This window comes from Bacillus rossius, chromosome 3 (genome assembly GCF_032445375.1).
Source record: "Bacillus rossius redtenbacheri isolate Brsri chromosome 3, Brsri_v3, whole genome shotgun sequence".
NCBI lineage: Eukaryota > Metazoa > Arthropoda > Insecta > Phasmatodea > Bacillidae > Bacillus > Bacillus rossius.
Genome location: NC_086332.1, coordinates 70,515,041 through 70,539,927, shown reverse-complemented (window position 1 = coordinate 70,539,927; position 24,887 = coordinate 70,515,041). Strand labels below are relative to the sequence as shown.

General features: G+C 37.7%; 1 protein-coding gene across 1 annotated transcript in view; it reads right to left on the bottom strand.

The window, feature by feature from the left end:
- Positions 1-15,694: 15,694 nt before the first annotated feature.
- Positions 15,695-24,887, bottom strand: part of LOC134530871 (carboxylic ester hydrolase-like) — a 30,097-nt gene continuing 20,904 nt past the window's right edge. The window contains exons 5-6 of the mRNA XM_063366137.1: positions 17,539-17,724; positions 15,695-16,939 (exon numbers count right to left, since the gene is read on the bottom strand). Coding sequence (XP_063222207.1) covers positions 15,978-16,939; positions 17,539-17,724 — 1,148 coding nt within the window. The 3' untranslated portion in view covers positions 15,695-15,977. The remainder of the gene's footprint in view (positions 16,940-17,538; positions 17,725-24,887) is intronic.

Here is a 24,887-nt window from a genome sequence, read left to right as displayed (position 1 = left end):
TTGATTCCATCAGTCTATTGATTCCATCAGTCTAGTGACTCCATCTGTCATTGGCTCCTACAGTCATTGGCTCCTACAGTCATTGGCTCCAACAACTGTCTTTTGTCTCACCAACTCCAAATATATATATTTGGCTAGAATTCTACGAGTCTAAGAGACTATGAGACCACATGGCTACGAGTCTAAAATGATCTAGCTGGTTACGAGTTATACATGGCTTGCGAGGCTACAGAGCTACGAAGTTTCTAGTACACAGGTTTACATGACTGCGAGGATACAGGACTACAAGTCTGCAAGAGTACTTGACTACGAAGGTACTCGTCTACATGACTCCAGTTACCGCATCTGTCTTCGACGGAATTTTCTCTTTTGCTCCAACTGCTCCATCAGCATTATGTTATAAGATTACAAGGCCTCTTGCTTACGTAGCTTCAAGTCTACAAGCCTCCAATGCATCATGACTGCGAGACTACGATCAATGAGGTTACGAGTCTACGCGATTGCGAGTCTTCTAGGTTACGTGATCGCGAGGCTATAGGACTACGAAGCTTCTAGAACGCATGGTTACGAGACTGCGAGGCTACAATTCTACGAGGTCCCAAGACTTCCAGGCTACGCGACTACGAGCCATGAGGTTACGAGACTACGTGACTACGAATCTTCAAGTTTACGAGACTGCGAGGCTACAGAGCTACGAAGCCTCTAGTACACAGGTTTACGTGACTGCGAGGATACAGGACTACCAGTCTGCATGAGTACTTGACTACGAAGCTACTCGTCTACAAGGCTACAATTACAGCATCTGTTTTCGTCAGAATTTTCTCTTTTGCTCCAACTGCACCACCGGCATTATGTTATAAGATTACAAGGCCGCTTGCTTACGTAGCTTCAAGTCTACGAGGATACTTGGATACGTAGCTTCAATTCTACGAGGTCCTAAGACTTCATGACTACGCGACTTCGAGTCATAAGGTTACGAGATTACGTGACTACGAATCTTCATGTTTACGGGACTGCGAGGCTACAGAGCTACGAAGCCTCTAGAAAACGAGTTTACGTGACTGCGTGGATACAGGAATACAAGTCTGCATGAGTTCTTGACTACGAAGCTACTCGTCTACAAGGCTCCAATTGACACATCTGTCTTCGATGGAATTTTCTCTTTTGCTACATCTACACCATCAGCATTATGTTATAAGATTACAAAGCTACTTGCTTACGTAGCTTCAAGTCTACAAGGCTCCAATACATCATGACTACGAGACTACGAGCCATGAGGTTACGAGACTATGCGATTGCAAGTCTTCAAGGTTACGTCATCGTGAGGCTATAGGACTACGAAGCTTCCAGAACGCATGGTTACGAGAATGCATGACTAATTGGCCGCATGGCTACGAAACTTTATGTCTCTAACTGACTACAATAGCACTATTCAGTGGTGAGAGTTAATTTATTTCATGCAAAGGTACTTGCTGCAAGCAGTTCCACTTTTCAACATCAGATGACGTCACGTTTTGCTTGCAGGTAAAATAATATTTATTTATTTTATGCGGGATGCGGGTTGTTCACTATCGATCGCATAAGAAGAATGGCATCGATAGTCTTCAAGAAGAAGGAAGTTCGTCCTTCCTGCTAGTGCTTCACAGATTTCTCACGGTCCGCCATCTTGGATTGCGACGTCACGGCTGCCATCTTAGATGGGTGTGACTTTGACCTTTGACCGAAACCGCAGGAATGATCGCAAGCACACGGATTAACCATCAAAATATATATAAGAATTATCAGGAGCACACGGAGAAAACCATCATAATATTGGCAAGAATAATCAGGAGCACACGGAGAAAAACGACACATGTTTTCTTTGATATCATAAAATTACAGAAAAAAAATATTTAGAAATAAAAAAAATTAATAAAAAAATTTAAAATAAAAACAAAAAATACATAAAATTCTGGCTTGTACTAGAACTCTATCTTTGCTCAGCAATGATAAGTTTACAAGCTAGCAGAATCTATTTATGTATTTTTTGTTTTTATTTTAAATTTTTTTATTAATTTTTTTTTATTTCTAAATATTTTTTTTCTGTAATTTTATGATATCAAAGAAAACATGTGTCGTTTTTCTCCGTGTGCTCCTGATTATTCTTGCCAATATTATGATGGTTTTCTCCGTATGCTCCTGATAATTCTTATATATATTTTGATGGTTAATCCGTGTGCTTGCGATCATTCCTGCGGTTTCGGCCAAAGGTCAAAGTCACACCCATCTAAGATGGCAGCCGTGACGTCGCAATCCAAGATGGCGGACCGTGAGAAATCTGTGAAGCACTAGCAGGAAGGACGAACTTCCTTCTCCTTGAAGACTATCGATGCCATTCTTCTTATGCGATCGATAGTGAACAACCCGCATCCCGCATAAAATAAATAAATATTATTTTACCTGCAAGCAAAACGTGACGTCATCTGATGTTGAAAAGTGGAACTGCTTGCAGCAAGTACCTTTGCATGAAATAAATTAACTCTCACCACTGAATAGTGCTATTGTAGTCAGTTAGAGACATAAAGTTTCGTAGCCATGCGGCCAATTAGTCATGCATTCTCGTAACCATGCGTTCTGGAAGCTTCGTAGTCCTATAGCCTCACGATGACGTAACCTTGAAGACTTGCAATCGCATAGTCTCGTAACCTCATGGCTCGTAGTCTCGTAGTCATGATGTATTGGAGCCTTGTAGACTTGAAGCTACGTAAGCAAGTAGCTTTGTAATCTTATAACATAATGCTGATGGTGTAGATGTAGCAAAAGAGAAAATTCCATCGAAGACAGATGTGTCAATTGGAGCCTTGTAGACGAGTAGCTTCGTAGTCAAGAACTCATGCAGACTTGTATTCCTGTATCCACGCAGTCACGTAAACTCGTTTTCTAGAGGCTTCGTAGCTCTGTAGCCTCGCAGTCCCGTAAACATGAAGATTCGTAGTCACGTAATCTCGTAACCTTATGACTCGAAGTCGCGTAGTCATGAAGTCTTAGGACCTCGTAGAATTGAAGCTACGTATCCAAGTATCCTCGTAGACTTGAAGCTACGTAAGCAAGCGGCCTTGTAATCTTATAACATAATGCCGGTGGTGCAGTTGGAGCAAAAGAGAAAATTCTGACGAAAACAGATGCTGTAATTGTAGCCTTGTAGACGAGTAGCTTCGTAGTCAAGTACTCATGCAGACTGGTAGTCCTGTATCCTCGCAGTCACGTAAACCTGTGTACTAGAGGCTTCGTAGCTCTGTAGCCTCGCAGTCTCGTAAACTTGAAGATTCGTAGTCACGTAGTCTCGTAACCTCATGGCTCGTAGTCGCGTAGCCTGGAAGTCTTGGGACCTCGTAGAATTGTAGCCTCGCAGTCTCGTAACCATGCGTTCTAGAAGCTTCGTAGTCCTATAGCCTCGCGATCACGTAACCTAGAAGACTCGCAATCGCGTAGACTCGTAACCTCATTGATCGTAGTCTCGCAGTCATGATGCATTGGAGGCTTGTAGACTTGAAGCTACGTAAGCAAGAGGCCTTGTAATCTTATAACATAATGCTGATGGAGCAGTTGGAGCAAAAGAGAAAATTCCGTCGAAGACAGATGCGGTAACTGGAGTCATGTAGACGAGTACCTTCGTAGTCAAGTACTCTTGCAGACTTGTAGTCCTGTATCCTCGCAGTCATGTAAACCTGTGTACTAGAAACTTCGTAGCTCTGTAGCCTCGCAAGCCATGTATAACTCGTAACCAGCTAGATCATTTTAGACTCGTAGCCATGTGGTCTCATAGTCTCTTAGACTCGTAGAATTCTAGCCAAATATATATATTTGGAGTTGGTGAGACAAAAGACAGTTGTTGGAGCCAATGACTGTAGGAGCCAATGACTGTAGGAGCCAATGACAGATGGAGTCACTAGACTGATGGAATCAATAGACTGATGGAATCAATGAATAATGGAGCCAATGAATATTGGAGCCAATGACAAATGTGCGGCCTTTTTGATGATGGTGCTGCCTTTTCGTTGTCGGTGCTTCCAAATGCGCTGCCTTTTCGTTGTCGGTGCTTCCAAATGTGCTGCCTTTTCGTTGCCGGTGCTTCCAAATGTGCTGCCGTTTCGTTGTCGGTGCTTCCAAATGTGCTGCCTTTTCGTTGTCGGTGCTTCCAAATGTGCTGCCTTTTCGTTGTCGGTGCTTCGAAATGTGCTGCCTTTTCGTTGTCGGTGCTTCCAAATGTGCTGCCTTTTCGTTGTCGGTGCTTCCAAATGTGCTGCCGTTTCGTTGTCGGTGCTTCCAAATGTGCTGCCTTTTCGTTGTCGGTGCTTCCAAATGTGCTGCCGTTTCGTTGTCGGTGCTTCCAAATGTGCTGCCGTTTCGTTGTCGGTGCTTCCAAATGTACTGCCGTTTCGTTGTCGGTGCTTCCAAATGTGCTGCCGTTATGTTGTCGGTGCTTCCAAATGTGCTGCCTTTTCGTTGTCGGTGCTTCCAAATGTGCTGCCGTTTCGTTGTCGGTGCTTCCAAATGTGCTGCCTTTTCGTTGTCGGTGCTTCCAAATGTGCTGCTATTTCGTTGTCGGTGCTTCCAAATGTGCTGCCTTTTCGTTGTCGGTGCTTCCAAATGTGCTGCCTTTTCGTTGTCGGTGCTTCCAAATGTGCTGCCTTTTCGTTGTCGGTGCTTCCAAATGTGCTGTCGTTTCGTTTTCGGTGCTTCCAAATGTGCTGCCTTTTCGTTGTCGGTGCTTCCAAATGTGCTGCCGTTTCGTTGTCGGTGCTTCCAAATGTGCTGCCTTTTCGTTGATGGTCCTTCTATTTTAATGTTGTTTTGACTCTAGTATTATTTTAAATGGTTCTTGATTTGACTAGCGTTTTATTCCATACGGTGCATGTATATAAGCGAGTCCTAGACAACAGGACGCTCAGTTTGTTACTGACGTCGTCGGTGTAAGGATCACCTAGTTTGTTTCTTCTGGTGCATTAATCACGTAATTACCTGTTCTTGCGAACTCGATGGCATCTTTACCGACTTTAACGACGAACTCGATGGAGGTTGTACCATCGTCTACGGGAACCTTGACGACAGCTACGACGGAGAAGGAGCAGATTCCGTTGACAACGTCGATGTCAACACTGGAGGAGGTTTCAACAGATGTGATACCACCAGCAGAAGATAGCTTAATGACTACTGAGCTGGATGTGCAGGAAACCACGACGATCGACGATACGACCTCGATGGAGACTTCAATGGATGCTGATTTGACAACTAGCGAACATCGGTGCTGTTATTGCGACAAGATTTTCTCAAACAGCAGCAATGCTCGGCGACACGAGAGGAGCGAATGTGCCAAGAACCTATATCGTAAAACGTTTGTTTGTGAGAAATGTCATAAGCAGTTTGCCAGAAAAGATAATATGAAAACGCACATGAAGGCATGCAAAGGTCCTGCTGTTCGGCAGAAAGTAAAGGTTTCGTCGCAACAACGATGCATCGATGTGCATAAGAGAATGCCTGGAAATGGTACTACTGTTGTAACGCCTGTATCTGGATCGGGTCTGAAAGGATCGTCTTCATCACCACGGTATCCTTGCAGCTACTGTGATACGTCGTTCGCATTTTCCCATGATGCACGAAGACATGAGCGGAGCAAATGCACGAAAAATCCATCTCGCATGAAGTTTCGATGTGATGAGTGTCATGAATGGTTAACTCGAATTGATAATTTGCGACGACATGCGAAAAACTGTAAAGGTGAAGTCCGTGTGCCTACTGCTGAACTACCTGCAGAAATTTCGACTCCTCGGTTTAGGTTGAAGGTTCGTGAGCGTACAAGCAAGAAAACCGATGTGCATCAACCGATTGGTATGACGTCTGAACAGGAAAATAAACCTAAGACTGTGTTCGGAGCATTACAAGTGAACGATAATGGCTTCTACTTGGCGCAGTCTGCATTTCGTGGAACATTGAAGGACTATTATTATTTAAATACGTTAGGTGAGTCGAAAGACATTTGTAATTTTCTTGATGATATCAGAGAGGACATAATCAATCAACTTACTGATGATGTAGCAACAAACGGACCTTTGAAATATAACTTGTGGTTGGACTGTATATATGGAAAGCCATATCCGTTCGATGACAAAGTGAAGAAGTGTGCATTCAAGACATCGGCTGCAGTAATTTACAGTTCTAACGATGTGAAGCAAACTGTTAAAAACGGTATCCAGAAACTCTGTCAAGAAGAGGTGGACTATGTCTGTAAAGGTTCTGGCTGGACTCTGTCTAGTATAAACCGATTGGAGCTAAGAATTAGTCATTTCACACCGCTGCGGAACTAAATGATTATAAGATTGCTGGCTTTCGCAAATGATCCTGTAGTAGAATAGAAATTATGTAATAAATATTATGTTTGTAAAAGAACTTGCAGTGTTTAATTCCTCGAACCTGTTACTATTATGTTAAATTGATGTTATATTTAATTTTTTTTGCATCATCCTAGATCGAACCAAGGACCTTAGTCGATCTAATTAATCAGTATATTGATCGGAAATTTATTTAATGATTTCTGAACTTTTTCCCGGATCTCTAGCTAAATAATAACGGATTTTCAAGATGGCGGTCAACTTTCAAGATGGCGGGTGTCACAGCAATAATAAATGATTACTGCACTCTAGCGGATAAGAATTAAACTAACATGGCGTCAGCGCACTCTAGCCGACGATACAATGATGATGGCTTCCAGCATCGAAGACATGATGGCGGACATGACATCATACTACCTGACGATATATATGCTTTGAAAAAAAGTGGTGGGAGTCAGTATGCCTGCGTCCACTGTGAGGGAAGGATCGGTCACCATTTTTAATTTTTTGCACTCGTCGGGTTCGAACCGAGGACTCCGAGCTCCGTGTCGTAAATGTTTGTTTTTTAAATATTTTATTAAAAATTTTATTATTTAATTTGTTTTATGAATTTTAAATTTTTTTTCATTAAAATCGGATAATAAATTTAAAGATGGCGGCCGTAACGGAAATTGCAACGATGACGTCATAATTCAAGATGGCGGTCATGGTATCCTTATTCCTAGAAATGGCTTAACTGAGGCTTGAGTTAAGGATGCTTAAGCCAGTTTTAGGAATTTTCAGCCGCTGGGATTTTTAAGGACTAAAAACGGGAATTTTTCCCTCGAAACGGGAAATTTTTCCCTCGAAATGAGAAATCTTTAATTTGTGGAATTTTTTGAGATTTTTTGGCGGAACTTTTTTCCACAGAAATGGAAATTTTGGCGATTTTTGAGGAATTTTGGGCAAATTTTGCCCAATTTTGGCGGATTTTGGCGATTTTTGAGGATCAAATTCAAGGTCAAGGTCAAAGGTCAAGGTCACAACCATCCAAGATGGCCGCCGTGACGTCACAATCCAATATGGCGGAGCCGGCTCTCGGCTCCACCGCCTGAGGCCTGTTTCCGGACTGGCCAAACTATACTACTTTTGTATTAGCCTTATTTACAAGAAGCTGCTATTTTATAAAATTACCATATTAGGAACCTATCCTAATTTTTTGTGTTAAAATATAGATTTTATACTCCTTATATACGAATTCTAACCAAATGAATAGTCCCCACAGCGTCATCTAAGAATAATTAGTGCTTGAGTTTGGCTAGGTTAATTTTAGTTCTCAGTATATGTTCCTTAATACTAAGTGGGTTGAGTGTTGGAAAAACAAGTATGTTTTAACTGTGCGTAGCCTTGCATTTGTGAATAACAGATTGTTTTGCAAACCAGGGCCGCGTCTAGGGGGGGGGGGCAAAAGGGGCATTTGCCCCGGGCCTCACATTCAAGGGGGCCTCAAATTTTATCCAAAAAATATATCATTATTTAAATTTATTTCCCATTTTATATCTGACTTAATAATAACTTGTCTTTAAATTTAGATACCTATTTATTTAGTTTTGTAAAGCATGATTTCACAATAAAACCACACCATGCTGTAACTTGTATGGTTTTATTTATAACTACTGAGTAAGTCACCGACATCGACGCCGGTCCATGAACCTCCTCAAACACTAGAACCATGTGATTGTGATGGTAAGTTGCCTTTGACTTTACCACTTTCAAGCTCTGATAAAGTTAAAGAAAACACAGAAGTAACTAAAATAAATAATTGTAATCTCATTAACACAACTCCAGAAATTCCCATAACTTCTAGAAACTGTTCTAGGACTGAAAGAAGTGTAGAGTTTGATAGTGCAGTGTTAATAGAAGAAATCCAGCAAGATCCTACGGCATGGCCTGGCAATATCACTGACGAAATGATTAGTGTTGTGTTGATAAGGGGCCGGACTTTTTTAGTAATAATGATGGAGACTACACAACTTCTGCTAGGCAATATCCAAAATGTACTCGTAAACTAACATCATCTGCATTTGTGAGAGTTCTTGAAAATGGAGTGACGGGAGAGAAAATGGTTATTGTACTCTAAATGTACGGGAAATGTGTTTTGCTTTGCGTGCAAACTTTTCAGTAATTGTAAACTATCAAAATTTGTAAATGGTTTTTCTAATTGGAAGAAAACAGAAGAAAAATTGAGGGAGCATGAAAACAGTATTGAACACAAAGCATGTTCTTTAAAATAGGTTTCAAAAAACATAAGAAAATGTCAATTTCATCACATTTAGATGCACAAGTGACTGAGACAAATTACTGGAAGAATGTTCTTGTTAGAGTGGTGGCAGTTGTAAAATTGTTGTGCAGTCGTGGTCTTCCTGTTCGTGGTGATAATCAGATGCTTGGATCACCTCGTAATGGTAATTACCTAGGAATTTCGGAACTCCTTGCTCAGTTTGATCCTTTTTTACAGGAACATTTAAGGATACATGGGAACAAAGTAAAAGGTCATGTATCGTATCTTTCTTCTGATATATGTGAAGAATTCATTGAGCTAATGGCCAACAAACTTCGGAAACACATGCTAAATGAGATTAGACAGGCCAAATATTATTTACTGATAGTTGATTCTACACCTGATGTTTCCCATACAGATCAGTTATCTTTTGTGTTTAGATACTGCCTTAACGGTAACATTTTGGAAAGGGTTTTTGTGTTCCATTCCAATTTACATCCACACAGGAAGAAATTTAAGTGAAGTTGTAACCTGTACTCTAAAAGACAACACCATTGATATCCAGGATTGCCGAGGTCAGAGCTATGATAATGCAGCCAACATGTCAGGAAAATATGAGGGCCTACAAGCGCACATTAAATCAATAAACAGCTCTGTGCTGTATGTTCCATGTGCAGCACATTCAGTAAACTTAGTAGGAAAAAACAGCGTTGGTGAATGTATTCATGCAACAAAACTGTTTCTGTTTATAGAAAAGTTGTACTCATTTTTCGCGGCTTCCACTCACAGGTGGTCAGTTCTTGAAGGAGTTATTTCGGAAAGCACAGGAAATATGTAGCGGAAAGCCAAAAATCAATGTCAAGAGCTTGTCGGAAACAAGGTAGTCATGCAGAGAAGATGCATTGAAAACTCTCGTCATTCATTATGATGATATTTTCTGTGTATTTAATGATATGTTCAACGACAAAAATGAAACGCAAGTCACAAGGATGGAAGTGAACTCCCTCATGAAGAAAATGCAATATTTAGAATTTGCTTTTATGGTCGTATTTTGGTACGACATTATGGAAGATTCGGTGCAGTAACCAAGCATCTACAGAAGCCTGGACTCGATGTCATAACTGGTCATCAACTGATGAATTCTTTGAAAGATTTTGTTTCCGATCTGCGAAATAATTTTGATGAAATTGAAGTTAAAGCAACACAACTAAGCAACCATGTGTTACAAACTTTTGTAGATACTAGATCATCCAAAAATAAAAAGTTTTTGGATGGAAAAGACGAACTTTCAACTGTTGTAACATCCCGCGAGAATTTCAGAATTTCCACATTTCTATGCATTGCTGATAAGCTCCGCATGGAACTGGAGAAGAGAGCTGCTTCCTACAAAGATATTGCCTCAACATTTGGGGTTCTTTGTAACTTAACTACAGCAAGTGAAGATGAACTCAAATCTAGTGCTACTGAGTTGGTCAGAAAATACAGAAAGGATCTGCAGCCTGTTATTACAAATTAATTATTGCACTTATCATCATTTCTCGGAGAGCAACAAGTTAAAGACAGCGTTACATCATCACTCCACAAAAGGTTTTGCAGCACTTATATAACAGTGATATAATTGATATATTTCCAAATGTAGCAATAGCACTGAGCTTGTATTTGACACTACCAATCACAAACTGTGAAAGTGAAAGATCATTTTCAAAACTGTCAGTTCTGAAGAATCAATTCCGATCTACCATGTCACAAGAGAGATTAAACTCGTTAGCGGTGATTTCTACAGAACATGATCTTGTGAACAGCATTTTATTTGATGGACTCATTAACTTGTTTGCTGCTAAAAAGGCAAGGAAGAAGTTTATTCCAAAGTGAGTTAATAAATATGTAATTTTGATTGGTCGGGATCTGCAACTCATAAAATTGTGTAAATATTTGAGAACGATTTAAGACTTTCGTAAATGAAGCAGAGAAATATTGGGGGTGGGTGTTGGCTATGAAATATTACTCCATTTCAACTAGAAAATTTGTTGTTATACATTATTTTGTTTTCTCTGCATAAATATGTTTCATATTTCTGTGTATAGATGCTGCATTTCATTATGGTACTTCTTGTCCTTTTTTATGTTAGTTATTACATACATACATGCAAAAATATGAGTTTTTCATACCTGAAAATTATCACTACAATAAAAAAAGGGGGGCCTCGGAATATTGTTGCCCCAGGCCTCCAATTCTCATAAAACGGCCCTGTTGCAAACAGCCTTTCTGTTTTATTTGTACAATGGTGATGTAGATAATTATAGATGCTCACATGCATCGTGAGAGTCCGTATAAAGCCTATTACAATTCTATAAGTATACATTAAAAAGCTTTTAAAATAGACATGTGTAATAATATTAAAACTTGTTTAAGTAATAATATCACAAAAAAATGAAAATCCTTCAACAGTAAGTTATGTTTTATAAGATTTTAACAGAACACAAATACAATAAGAGAATACTAATAATCATGCCACATAATTTAACACAAAATACACATTCCAGTAGGCGCTACGTAAAAATAACTTTTATTTTTATACTGATAACTCTGCATTGTTATATATATCATTATTTATAACTTTTAATATTCTCTACACATTAACTGAAATTACTTATTTACAGAGTCTTAGCAAATGTTGGTCTGTACCACATCCAGTTCGTACGATATCTCTACGTAAAACACATATAGTTCATTATTATTAATTTCAATTATATTTCCATCAACATAATTAAAGTAGTATAGGGCCTAGGTTGTTCACTGTTAATTGAGTACTTCTGAAGTATTTTCATTGTGAGTTAACATACAAACCAAATGACATTCTTCCAGTAAAGTTTCAAAGAAGACAACAAGATAATATAAGTATGTATGTAGTACCATATTTTAAACCCCTATTAAATGAATAATAACTAAATATCTTTTCTGGACTATTAAGTAATATTTTTTATTACTGTTATTTGTAACTGAAATAAAATGACAACTAACAAATTAGTAAAATATAGGCTATAATTAAGTGCGATATAGTGTGACATTTGTACTTGGACGGCAAACGAATATAATAAAATTTCTATGACAATGTTAACTTTTCTCATTATTATGGAAAGAAACAAAATGGGCAGATAAGCATATTTTACGCTGACATTTAAAAATGCTCAATTCAAAATGAACATTCCCTAGCAAGAAAATTTATTTTGTATCACCACAAGAAATCAAACTGTGGCGTAGCCTAATTCATAACATCCTTCGTACAGATTTCTTGGTCTGCTTTTCTGCGCAAGAAGTTTTCGTTTTCTCCTCTTTTTCTTTAATAGCTTGAATGATGTAAATTGGGTTCCTAATGGGCATCGAGCGGGTATGCCTGGGGTCTACTAATTCAGGAAGCATACAATCGATATAAAAAGACATAAGTTTTTCTTTCATCTGACAATTCCAGAAATTATCGTCTCGATAAATTTTTTTCTATTTTTGAGCCCAATGGAGTCCACAGACAAAAAATACAGTACAATTTCCTGGTAACATGAAGCTGACCCTGAACTTGATAGTAATAAGCATGCTTCTTGTTGATAACATCAACATGTGTTTTATCCTTTACATTCCAGAATGTGAATTTTCTAGATAGTATAGCATCGTCAGGAGAAATTTCTTTTGCTGACGATGGACACTAAACTTCAACAAGGCCATCAGAGTCAACAGTTCCATCCGGGGTTGCACCTAAATATGAAAGTTCTGGGTCTACAAATAGTCCACATGGTTTGATTTTGACTGAAAGTATTTTCTCAACTTCTTGAATGGCGTTCATTTAATTTTCTCTTCCCCACAACATGGCATCGGTGTCGAAATCATGCACATCAGTTTATGTATTGTTCATTTTTAAAATTTAATTTGAAATTTCTTATAACATGATGCTTGACGTAACATAATTTTCTTGTTTAGTGTTTAAGTACCTGCTGTTAACATAATTCTTGTAAAAAATATATCCAATTTATTCTTTGATATTTTAGATATTTGGGATGCAAATTATTTCAAGAGAATTTTGCAATTTACACTGTAAATATATATTTTTAATATGGTTATTTTGTCAAACATCCTTTGCCCTATATGTGTTATTCAGGATTCCCACTACATTTAATAAAGAAAGACAGTGATTAATTATGGAAAACACTGACTACTCGATAATTTAAACTCAGTGTTTATAAACATTATATTTTATTTTCGTAATTGACTGTTGTGCTGAATGTGACTAACTCATTCGCCATGCCACTGCAATATTATTGAAAACACACGATTAGCCTTCAAACAAAATAGTCTTCACGAATGCTTCTGCAGACGTAGCATGACAATCAGCGTTTTGGAAGCTGTCGGATGTAATTTAGCAATATACCAGTCATACTCTTACAATAAATAAATTTTTTATCTTACATTTCATCATATCGTTTAGTTGTGATACGATGAGGCGTTTCAAAAATCATTGAAACTGTTACACGACTAGTACTTTTTGCTGTCAATGATACAGTTTCCTGAGTTTTAGGATTTTGTTAGTAAAAATAGGAAAATTTATGGCACATATCATATATATTTATTTCGATGTACAAAAAAAGTTTGTGATATATCCTATGTTGAAAGTAAAAGACAAAATGATTTTTTTATGGGGAACAAGGTGGCACATTCGCATTTTGGATGTGATATTGATCTCAACATAGAAATTTTGAAGCTATTCACCACGTAGTGTTTTTTTGTTTCAATGTAAGGAAATATAATAAATGAGATGTCGGAATTCATCCATTAAAATAATTTCACCATGTAAAATAATTACAATTACAATCCCTGCTTCAGAATTATCGGAAAGTAGACAATCTGCGTGCACATCCTAACTGTTTATACTGTTATTTAAGATTCATCATTGGGCCAAATAAAATTTTCAATTTGATCATTCAGTATGGTGGTGCTATGCATGTTCAACAAAATAAATGCTAAATCAACGAAATAACAAAATAAAATCTCACTTCAAACACTCACACACTAGGATGACACTCCGAATTGTGTCAGTCACAATAAAATAAGATGCAGTACACATATTATATTTTCTTTGTTGCCTGTTGTTCCTATGTTCCTAACCTTGTTTCTTAGCCATTTAATTATCTTCAAATATAACATGATAAAACTGCAATTAAAACACCAAAAGAGCCTAAACTAATTTAACATTGGATTATTGTGGTCAAGGGAAGATGTAAAGTAATTTCTCATGATAATAAACCTAGAGGGTAAAACTATTCTCAGCACTGGCATTCTGCACACGACGTTACATTATGGATATAGCTTATAATTTAATTTGTAAAAGTTTTGGGCGATCTCTTGACTATATTTAATGTTCGTAGCTGATGTTGGCAATTTACTATCTATTAATGTTAATATAATAAAAAAATTTCTTAAATTTTTCCTTGCATCTCCATTTCTGCAAACTTTCCCCTCTGTTTTTCTTTCTTCTAGTTGAAATAAACACCCCACTATTGCTTGATAAACGACGGTTTTTCCCTGTATAAAAAAACACCATGATTTTATTTCTTCCCGATGACAAACAAAAAAGTTGTATGGTCGCGAATAATACATTCATATGGCGTCACATCAGCGGAATATTCCCTTAGCATAAATGTGTGAAGACTGTGGCACTTGTGGAGAAGTAAACCTTCGCTCGAACACAAAAACAAATGAACGAACAGCTTTTTTTTTATGGGATGTGCAGTCGGAGACCCCTGGGGCGGTTGAAGGTGACAGGTCGGTCGCCAGACCAGGTAGTAAAAGCTCAGGGGCTGAGGATAGAAAAGGCCTATCTCCAAATTATTAAGTATAAATGTTGTTATGTAATAGTTAAAGACTTGATTACACCCAGGTTTATAAACCCATCATGATCATGAAGACACTGATCGGAAGGTAATGTCCAGTACATTTCAATGGCGTTTTCAGTTTTAGCTAAATAATTATAAATATAAGCAAAATTTCAATTATCTGGACAAATCAAACTTTTGATAATATTATTTTCATCACAGAAATAATATATGATATGATAACTAAATTTGAAAAAAACAGTTATGTTAAATGTATTGTATACTTTCAGTAGGCGAAATTTCCGGCCCCTACCTCTTATAGACTTTGAGAAAAACTGCCTTTTAAAATAACATTGATATAGATAGGAGCGCAAATTTGTGACACGGCCTCTTAAGGTCGGGTTTATAAACTACGCCAGGAACACGTCGTCGTAATAATGCAACCTGTAACCAACATGCAAATTGAAAGACGCTGCCAAACCCTTAACTTAAAATTGTAAAACAGTAGAAACCAAATTTCTAACCCAAGCTTATTTTGATAATTCATATTTATCATGAAATGAAAAGAAAACGACAGTAATTTTATCTTAAAGTGTTATTCTCTTCACTGTGTGAAATTTTAACAATATTAAAATAGATTTAAGTAGCAAAAAGAACATGGTAGGCTTCTACACACTAACAGTTTTCGGAACACTTCTCTTTAAAATATGGCCGTAGGAAACGCAAGCCAAAACGCACTACAGTCGAATGTTAAACACTTGCGTTACGTTATTGCACCTTGAGTACTTTGTAAAGAAGTATTCTAAACTGTGGTTGCTGAACATTTTGCGTCTAGCGATCATGTGTTTTTGAGTGGTTTGTTAACCGGGTCTAAGGTAAAAACGCGTCAGGGTCGTCGCGGGCGCCAGTAAGCGGGCCGTCGCAAGGTCGGGGCTGTGGCGAGGCGGTTGGGCGGGTGATTCGCCGTAAAGAATGCGTCTTACAGAAGTGTTAGAAGACGTGGTGTCGCATTACATCGTGGAGCCCAGAAGGGAGACGTGCGACCGTCGAACGAGTGAAGATTCTCTCAAACATATCGCGGGAAATAGACGGAGTGTGCACTAAGCAGGATTTGCCAACATATAGGCTACAAGGATCGCGTGTTTCCGGTTAGTGAATAATTTACATTACAGGAATTGTTCTGGAATCTAGAAATTATTGAAGTCAAATGCTAAATTAAAATAATTTATTCGTTAAATAATATTGTTACATAAAATTATAATATGTGTTAAAATACATGGTTTCATTAATTATTTCAATCATCTAAAGATAACTACAGTTAAATTTTAATCAAACACGTCTATATGCAGAAACAGTGCTCTATAATTTCAAACTTAAAAGTTTTTTCTCCACAAGTAAACAGAAATTTGGTATTTGTTTGTAAATGAGCAGAATAGATGCTCTATTCAATTTTTTTATTTACGTATAATTTTTAAACCTGGATTTTTGTCTTCAATTTGCCAGTAAAGTGGCGTTTGTTTTGTTGTATTCGTTGTAAATTTTCTCCCAAAAGTCCATTCGATCTTTATCCACATTATATTTCAGAGCCGAGGGGAGATTGATCTCCAGATAGGGATAGCTTCCATTCTGTGTGGCTGGTTTCCACACTACATCACCTTCTGCACTGGGCACCCCCGTCTTGGCAAAATTCGTCCACATTTGTCCCAGAAACCTAGCAAGTTTTACAGTGTCTGAACTTTCCCCATTAATTTTGCCGTTGTAGACCAGGAACTGAAACTCCACGCAATGTTGGGCGCTGCCGTATGTGGCCTGATAGTTGTAGGTGTGGCTAGTCGAGTGCCTGACTTGGGCGTGGAAAGCATTCACAACACCCAAGGCGATCAGCAGGTCCGTCTGCAGAGCTATCCACTGCTCACGAGTTTCGTACGAGATGTTTTTGCTGCCGAAGTAGAAGTTCTTCACTTTCTGCGCCACCTCTTTGGACAGCTGAGACCCTATTTCGAGTCCCAGATCGGCTGGGACCACCTGCTCCAGGTTGTCGTTGACGGACTGCCAGTAGGAATCTTGAGTCAGCTTGCTGGCCGCGATGAAGGACACGCTTTCACGAGCGGCTGAGCCGGTTATGTATGGCACCTTGTTGAACAACCCGTGCTGCTCGATGTAGGCTGGCTCGTGCGGCAGGAATGGCTGCACTCCTTTCCTCGGGAACTCCAGCGATGGTATGAAGGGATTTGCCAGCGGAGGCCACCTCTCTGACCCAACCAAAACTCTCCCTAGGTTTTTCAATAGATCGGCGGGCTCTGCGGCACGTAAAATTTTGAGGAGGTCTGCAGAGTTGTTGGCGTGCTGCCTTATTTTGGAGATCAGGCGGTAGGCGCGCTCTTCAGTGTTCTTGTAGTATGCCCAAGGGTTGAAGGCAGAACCACTCTCCGAGATGGCTCTGTGGAACAGGCCTGCAAAAGATAAACGTAAGACTTGGATTAAGTTGCGTAAATAAAAAAATTAATTTCCCTTCACCGCTGTTTTGTTTTTATATGCCCTTAAAACTCTTGTAATCAAAACAAAGTGACTATACACATTTTGGATATTTTTAATCAAAACAACCATCTAATATTCTTTATTATATTGTAAATTTTAATCATTTTTAATTATGTAGCATACGTTAACATTACTGCTACCTAAATGATATTCTTTTGAAATCTATGCTGTCTTCATAAAATCATAATTTCTGAATAAAATGTTTTGTTGGTTGAAAAATGTTTCTGACAAAATAAATTGTTTGACTTTGGCGATCAATGTTTTCCCGATTATATTTATATATACCTATATAAATTCTACGAAAATCTACTACTTTCCTATTAACGTGGGGTTATGGTCATTTGATATTTATTTACATCTAGTTAAGGATGCCTGTGGGTACAATGTCGCTGATTTTCAGCAGAAGGAATCACAATAAAAATTAACCTTTGTTATATTGCTCCATAAAACCAATATTACAACAGATAATGAAGTACATTTTGGATAGGATTATTCACAGCATTAACATTCGTACCTCTGGAGAGAGGCGACAGGACGTGGTAGTGGACGCTAGCGCCACCCGCGCTCTCTCCGAAGATAGTGACGCTGTTCGGGTCTCCGCCGAACTTGGCTATGTTCTTCTGCACCCACCGCAAGGCAAGGGTCTGGTCCTTCAGGCCAGCGTTTCCAGGGGCGTCTGAGTCGCTGACACTCAGGAACCCTGTGAGCACACACAGCATCCACACTGAATATTAATTAAATTCATACTCCTGCTGTTGCTGCTGGTGGTGTGTTACCACTACCTGCTCATAACAGTTTAAGTTATACACAAACCTACCCATAATAATATGTCTTTATATTCTACACAATGTTAATAAAAGAGCTTTATTAGCTCAAATATGTTTTTACAGCTCTTAAATGCTTTCTGGGATTATAGTTTGATCTCAAGGCACTTTTGATCAGCTATGCGTTAGCTCTCAAACAAGACATCTTAATTCATTTTACGTACTGTCTTATCGTGAAGTATAGTAATTGTTATAGGCGAGTTTTCTTATACCGGTTACGTCCCTATTTGTATAGTTTGTACATCCGTTATGATTTGAACAAAATAGGCCTCTTTACTATGGCATTTTTCTCCGTCTCCTTTTGCTAAGCGTTGAGATGTAACTTAACTGCGCTCTTAATTTTTCCTTTAAAAAGTGGTTTTAATTTGCAATGAAATATAGGAATCATTAAATTTTCAAAAAACTAAAAACTTATATATATGTATGTATATAGGCATATGTGCGTGAATATTCTAATAAAACAGTGTAATATTTAATTTTAAGATTAATTTAATATAAATTTCTTAAGAATCAGGAAGGGATTTTTTTTCAAATTTGTCGTAATATAAATATTTAATATAAAATCAAAATATGTATTTCTATTTTTGTAATAATTTTTTTTAATATTTAAATATGTCAAACTTATATAACATGTAAAATAGCAATACTCTTCCAGTATAATAAGTTTTCATTAGATATTAGATATTTGTTTGTAATCAGATATTATAATTTAACACAATAGGTACTCATAACTACACCCTCATTTATAATTTTTTATTCATGAAAAAATTGAGAGAATATTTGGTTAGTAGTATAGTTTAAGGGCTCCAGGGACTGGGTCCAGGGTCCGGTGCCTGGTGCCGAGCCAGATCTCTGAATGTGACGTCACGACGGCCATCTTGGATTGTGACATCACGGCGGCCATATTGGATGAGAGTGGAGTTGACCTTTGACCTTGACCCCGGCGGTCATTTTGTATCCGCCATCTTAGATCCACCATCTTTTAATCGAGTGCCCCACTCTCCCATGATGTGATTTTCGTCACGGTCGCCATATCGATTTTTTTTTCTGTTCCACTGGAGCCTGCCATATAGGATACCGTCGACCTTGTTTCCACTGTATGTTCCTAGAGAGCGACAGGGTCGCTCTTGATTTCTTTCTGTTCCACTGGAGGCCGCCATCTTGGATACCATCGACTTTGTTTCTGCTGTTTGTTCCTAGAGAGTGTTTGTGAGGCTCATGATTTTTTTTTCCGTTCCACTGGAGGCCGCCATCTTGGATACCGTCGACTTTGTTTCTGCTGTTTGTTCCTAGAGAAAGCCAGTGTCGCTCAGTCTCATCACATAAGGTCATTGTTCCATTACCTACCAGAGCTATTATGGTCCTTATCGACATATTATATTTAATTTTTATGCAAAATACATTGGAAGCGCTGTGATTCAAACCATCGCAGCTCTGATCTCTAGGTTGGAAAACATACGCCTTTAACCGCACGGCAATCGAGTCATTTACCAGACTGAGAATTAAATAAGGTATATATAAAAATAACATGCATATTCGGACTTGTAATTTTTTTTAAGTTTGGAGTAATAATATCATCACCTGTTCGAGACAGAACCACCATCTTGTATTAAGACGTAACTGTTGTAATTATCGTTACTGTTGCCATCTTGAAAATCCGTAATTTCAATGATTGAAATTCCGAAAAAATTCCAAAAAGTATTTTAAAAATCGCCTACTTCAAATGTTTAGTTATTTAAACGATTTCGGTCATCGGTTATATTTCCGGCGAGATAAACCAGTATTTTAATATATTTAAAAATTCTCAGTAAAAAGTAATAACAACATCTTCCACCACACCCGACATTTTGAATTGTCACCACGGAATCAATTATCGTGAAAGGCGCCTTCTTGAAATCTTTATTTATTATCCGATTTTAATGAAAACAAGTTCAAAATTCAACAAAAAATTAACTTATTAGAATACTGATTGATTAGATCGATTCCCGTCCTTGGTTCGAAGCCGGTAAGAGCATAAAATAAAAAAAAGACAGAATCTTCCTCCACAGAAGCCACCAACAGACTGACCTACCACCACCAATAGCAAGATATATTACGTCATCTGGTATGACATCATGTCCGCCATCTTGTCTACGTCCGCTGGAGACCATATTGTTTTCGTCTGCTAGAGTGTGCTGATGGCATGTTAGTATAATTTTCTGTTCACCATACCATTGACCTCGACTGTAGGCATTGATCTTTGACCATAACCTTGAACTTTGACCGTGACTTTGAAATTTAACCATGAAATTGAACTTTATCCTTGACCTTGAACTTTGACCTTGACTATGAAATTGGACCTTGACCTTGAAAATTGACTTTGACCTTGACCTAAAAGATCATCATGGATCCGACATTATGTGTTCAGTATATGCTACCAGGAGCGACCACCTGTTAGAGGACATTGCAACCATCTTGTTTTCGTCTCCTGGAGACCAGGCTAGTGTTTACGTCTACTAGAGTAGGCTACCAACATAAAGTTTAATTCTTACCCGCTAGAGTGCAGTAATCATTTATTTTTACTGATGTGCCCACCATGTTGGACATTTGTATTTATTGACTTATAAATTCGGGAAATTTCCAAAATTCAGCGAAAAAATCACTCACTAATTTACATATTGAATAGATTGATTACTGTCGTCGGTTTGCTTCTTGACCAGTGTCAAGTATTACTAAATATTAAATAAATTTATATTTTTGATTCCATTACGTACCTTTCGCGGAGTTTATCAATTATTCACTCTACGTAAACGACTCAAGACAATATACGACAATGTAGGACGAATTAAATACGTAGCCGTTAAGCCTAACATGTAAGTCTAGTTTTGATACTTAGAATAACCTCTCAACCGTTCATGTACAAAGCCATCTATACATATAGACCAATCGTCTTCGGACCGCGAGGCCGGCTCATAAACAATGTCAGACGTATAGACCAGTTATTTCCGAACCTCATGACCTTCTTCGTCGTTAGCTAAAAACAGTCAATTAGAGCATCGTGCAATTTTTAATACATACTAAAGGATCAAGTGACCTTGAAACATATTTTAGCAACACCAAGAGGTTTTGAACTAGTAAATATTCAGCCACTACAGATTTCACTACGCACAATCAACGAAAAGGAAGCACCATCAACAAAAAGATACCACATTTGAAAGCACAATCAAAAAGGTAGCACATTTTGGAAGCATAATACAAAAGACAGCACATTTCGGATGCATAATCAAAGAGTCAGCACATTTTGGAAGTACAATCAAAAAGCCAACATATTTCGGAAGCATGATCAAAAAGGCAGCACTTTTTGGAAGCACTATCAACAAAAAGGCAGCACCTTTTAAAGTGCCATCAATAAAAAGGCAGTATATTTGGATGACTAATTAAAAAGGCAGCAGATTTGAAAGCACAATCAACAAAAAGGAAGCACATTTTGGACGCACCGTCTATCAAAAAGGTAGCACATTTGGGAAGCGCCATTAACAAAATAAGCAGCACATTTTGGAAGCTCCATCAACAAAAAGGAAGCACATTTTGGAAGCACAATCAAAAAGGCAGCACATTTGGAGCACCATCAACAAAAAGGCAGCACATTTTCGAAGCACAATCAAAAAGGCAGCACATTTTGGAAGCACAATCATAAAGGCAGCACATTTTGGAAGCACAATCAAAAAGGCAGCACACTTTTGGAAGCACCATAAACAAAAAGGCAGCACATTTGGAAGCACAATCAAAAAAGCAGCTGTATTACGAGAACTAAGTCTTAGTTAGAAATCAGAATACAAAAAAAAAACATTGAATTTTTACTTTAAATATTTAATTTATTTTTTAACATTATACAAATGCAAGTAAAATAAGACATTATTGTATTTAGCCAGCTTTACTCGGTTCTTTGAGTAAGAAGGATATTTCTTTGATGCACGAATAGTTTCCTGCACAAAGCGAGCCATGTAGAAGTCTTAGCCGGTCAACAAATATGCAAGGATCTTTCCACGATGTGTAATCAATCTCTGCTACCAGCATCTTACTTGTTTGTTTATATAAATACTTTTAATATCACAATCATTCCAGTGATCTAAATAAGCTTTATCAGATTTTTTTATTATAACACGTCGTTTCCATCGTTTCGGTCTCAGGACACCGCCACATTCTTCGATCTTGTAAGCTTTAGGTGCTTCATCACAGTCTATGCCCTTGTCAACAGCCTCAGAGTCACTGTAGTAATCACCGAAGAAGGCATCGTCTTCATCTAGATTACCGTAAGAATTCGATATCGATGATGGCGAAGTGTCTTCATCGTCTTCATGCTTCCCTTTTAGGAGTCCATCATTTTTACAAAGAATGAAAGATCTACTTGAATTCGGTGGGAATGTATTCTCACTTTTCATGTTAAGGATTTTTCCATTGTCTTCATCTTCCATAATTCATCAACGTCCTTCAATTTAAGTTCTTTGTCGAGATCGGAACGATCATAATCTCTCCCAAGACAAGGAAAATTATGGTCTTAATGCAGATCACTCTTCCTTAGTCTAGTAGATCCATCGTTGTCCTCTAGCTTGTACGCAGGCTTGACGTTACAAGTTCTGTCATGTCTTTTTAATCTCTCTCTCCGCGTAAACGACTTGCTACATCGAACACAACTTATAATATTGCGTAGTGGATTTTTAACACAGTCATTCTTCTCGTGTTGTCTTCCATTCTTTCTCAAGATAAATTTTTACACCTGTGTCCTTTCGATACAGTGACAGACATCGAATCAGGATTCATATTAGTAGTCTGAGACTAATGCCAAATGCAAACTGAGTGTTTTAAATTAGATCCATTACTTAAATAGAATATTTTTTTCTTATTTCATCAGCGAGAGTTAAGTTACCTCATACAAAGAACTTGTTACAAGTAGTCCTGATTATTGTCAACAGTTGACACCACATGTTGCTTACAGGTAAATATTATTAATTTCTTTTAAGTGGGATGCAGGATGCTCACTAATCATCGCAAAAGAAGGATGGCTTCCCTAGACACCAAGGACAAGGAAGTTCGTCTTGCATGTTAGTGTTCACAGATGTTTCATGGTATATTATTTGATTGAGTAATGGTTGTTTATTTTTTTTAATTTCACCTGGTAAAAAAATTGCAAGTGCTGATTTAGTAGCAGAAATTCTCGAATTAAATGTAACTCCAAATAAAATCTCATGACTCATTAGGTAAAAATCCTTCATGCAGATAGCTGTTTCTCAGAATAGACAGAAGCACTTGAAGAAACCACAGGAATAATCAGGCTCACACGGAGAAAACCATAAACATATTAACAAGAATATTCAGGATCAAACGTATTGACAAGAATAATCGGGAGCACACGGAGAAAACCATCAACATATTGACAAATATAATCAGGAGAAAACGTATTGACAAGAATAATCGGGAGCATACGGAGAAAACCATTACACTTGTCTCTGATATAAAATAACAGAAAAATATTTAATAAATAAAAATAAACAAAAAATTTACAAAAAAAAATACTTAAAATTCTGGTTTGTACTAGAACTCTATCTTTGCTCAACAATGTGAAGTTCACAAGCTAGCAGAAAAGTTTATGCATTTTTTTTTTGTAATTTTTGTAATTTTTGTAATTTTTCATTACCTATTTTTATTTATTAAATTTTTTTTCTGTTATTTCATGTTATTGCAGCGTTCTGGGATCGTACTCCACCCAAAACACCACAGCCTTACCAAAAAAATGAGCAAGAGAAATATTAAATTTGAATTAGGACGTGCATTATGTTATGCACAACAGAGTAAGGAATTAATTGTGTAATGAGTAATGAATAACAGGAGATTTCGCCAATTAGAACATTAGACGCTTTTACTGATGTCTAGTACGATATATAAATCGATTACAGTCAGGATTACACGATACGTAGATGTCAATCAATACAATATAAAAATATATAAATATATGTGATTTAACAGGTACAAAACTCAGTTTATCTCCAACTAAATGTGCGCTATAAGTCTGTTACATCAGATGTTAAAATCAGTTGATTACACGCAATGCATAGCAACAGTAATAGAGAAGCGTGTTGCCGAGTATACAGTCTGCCAAAGGTAATATTAGATTTGATTAACATAGACACGACATAAGTTTACAATGGCCATACTTATAAAAAAGGCTTTACACATGTCCCTAGTAATTTACGTAGTGATACTATAACATGCTAGCATCCCACTTAGGGCTTTTAGTTACATGAGGGTAAATCAAACAAGACATAGCCTATATATTACGTCCAACGTTTAGGGACTCTAGAATACGACGTCGTAAATCGAAGCCGTAAGTACCTATCTTAAGGTATCATTCAGAAGAACTACTTTAAGGACGTTACCTTCGTGAATTACATGCACCCAGGCCAACGTAAGTATTGCGTTAGAGAAAAACATTACGTGTCACACGTGTCACAGAAAGAATCGGCCAAACGCCTAACATAGCATTTACGTGTGTTGGGCTCAACATAGCAACTATGCACGTAACGTACATCAAGGCAATAGCCTGTCCGGAGATATGCAAAATAGGGAAATTCAACAAGCACAAAAAAAATGTATAGCACCATAACCGAAGGAGTATATGTGCACAAAGTATACGCATTACAGTGAACGAAATCAGAACAACCACAGCGCGGTTAGACTAGTCATTGCAAACAAGGAACACAAGAGGTACAGTTAAGGGGTGATCACACTATCAACCCATCAAAATCGTTAACGCACCGAACCAAATTTTTACAAGGTGGCGTCCGAATCAGAAAATTTAAAACAAGACAAGAATTTAACCAGAAATTTCACATAGTAGACAGAGCCACCTTCTGTCGCAACGAAGTTAAATTATAAACCAAAAGTCGCCATGCTCACCGGATACTACGCCGCTCCTACGTCTAACAAACTGAAATAATTACATAGAAAATATCCAAGTCCTGACTGATCCACCAAAGCGGACTATCTGAAAATTTTAAATATT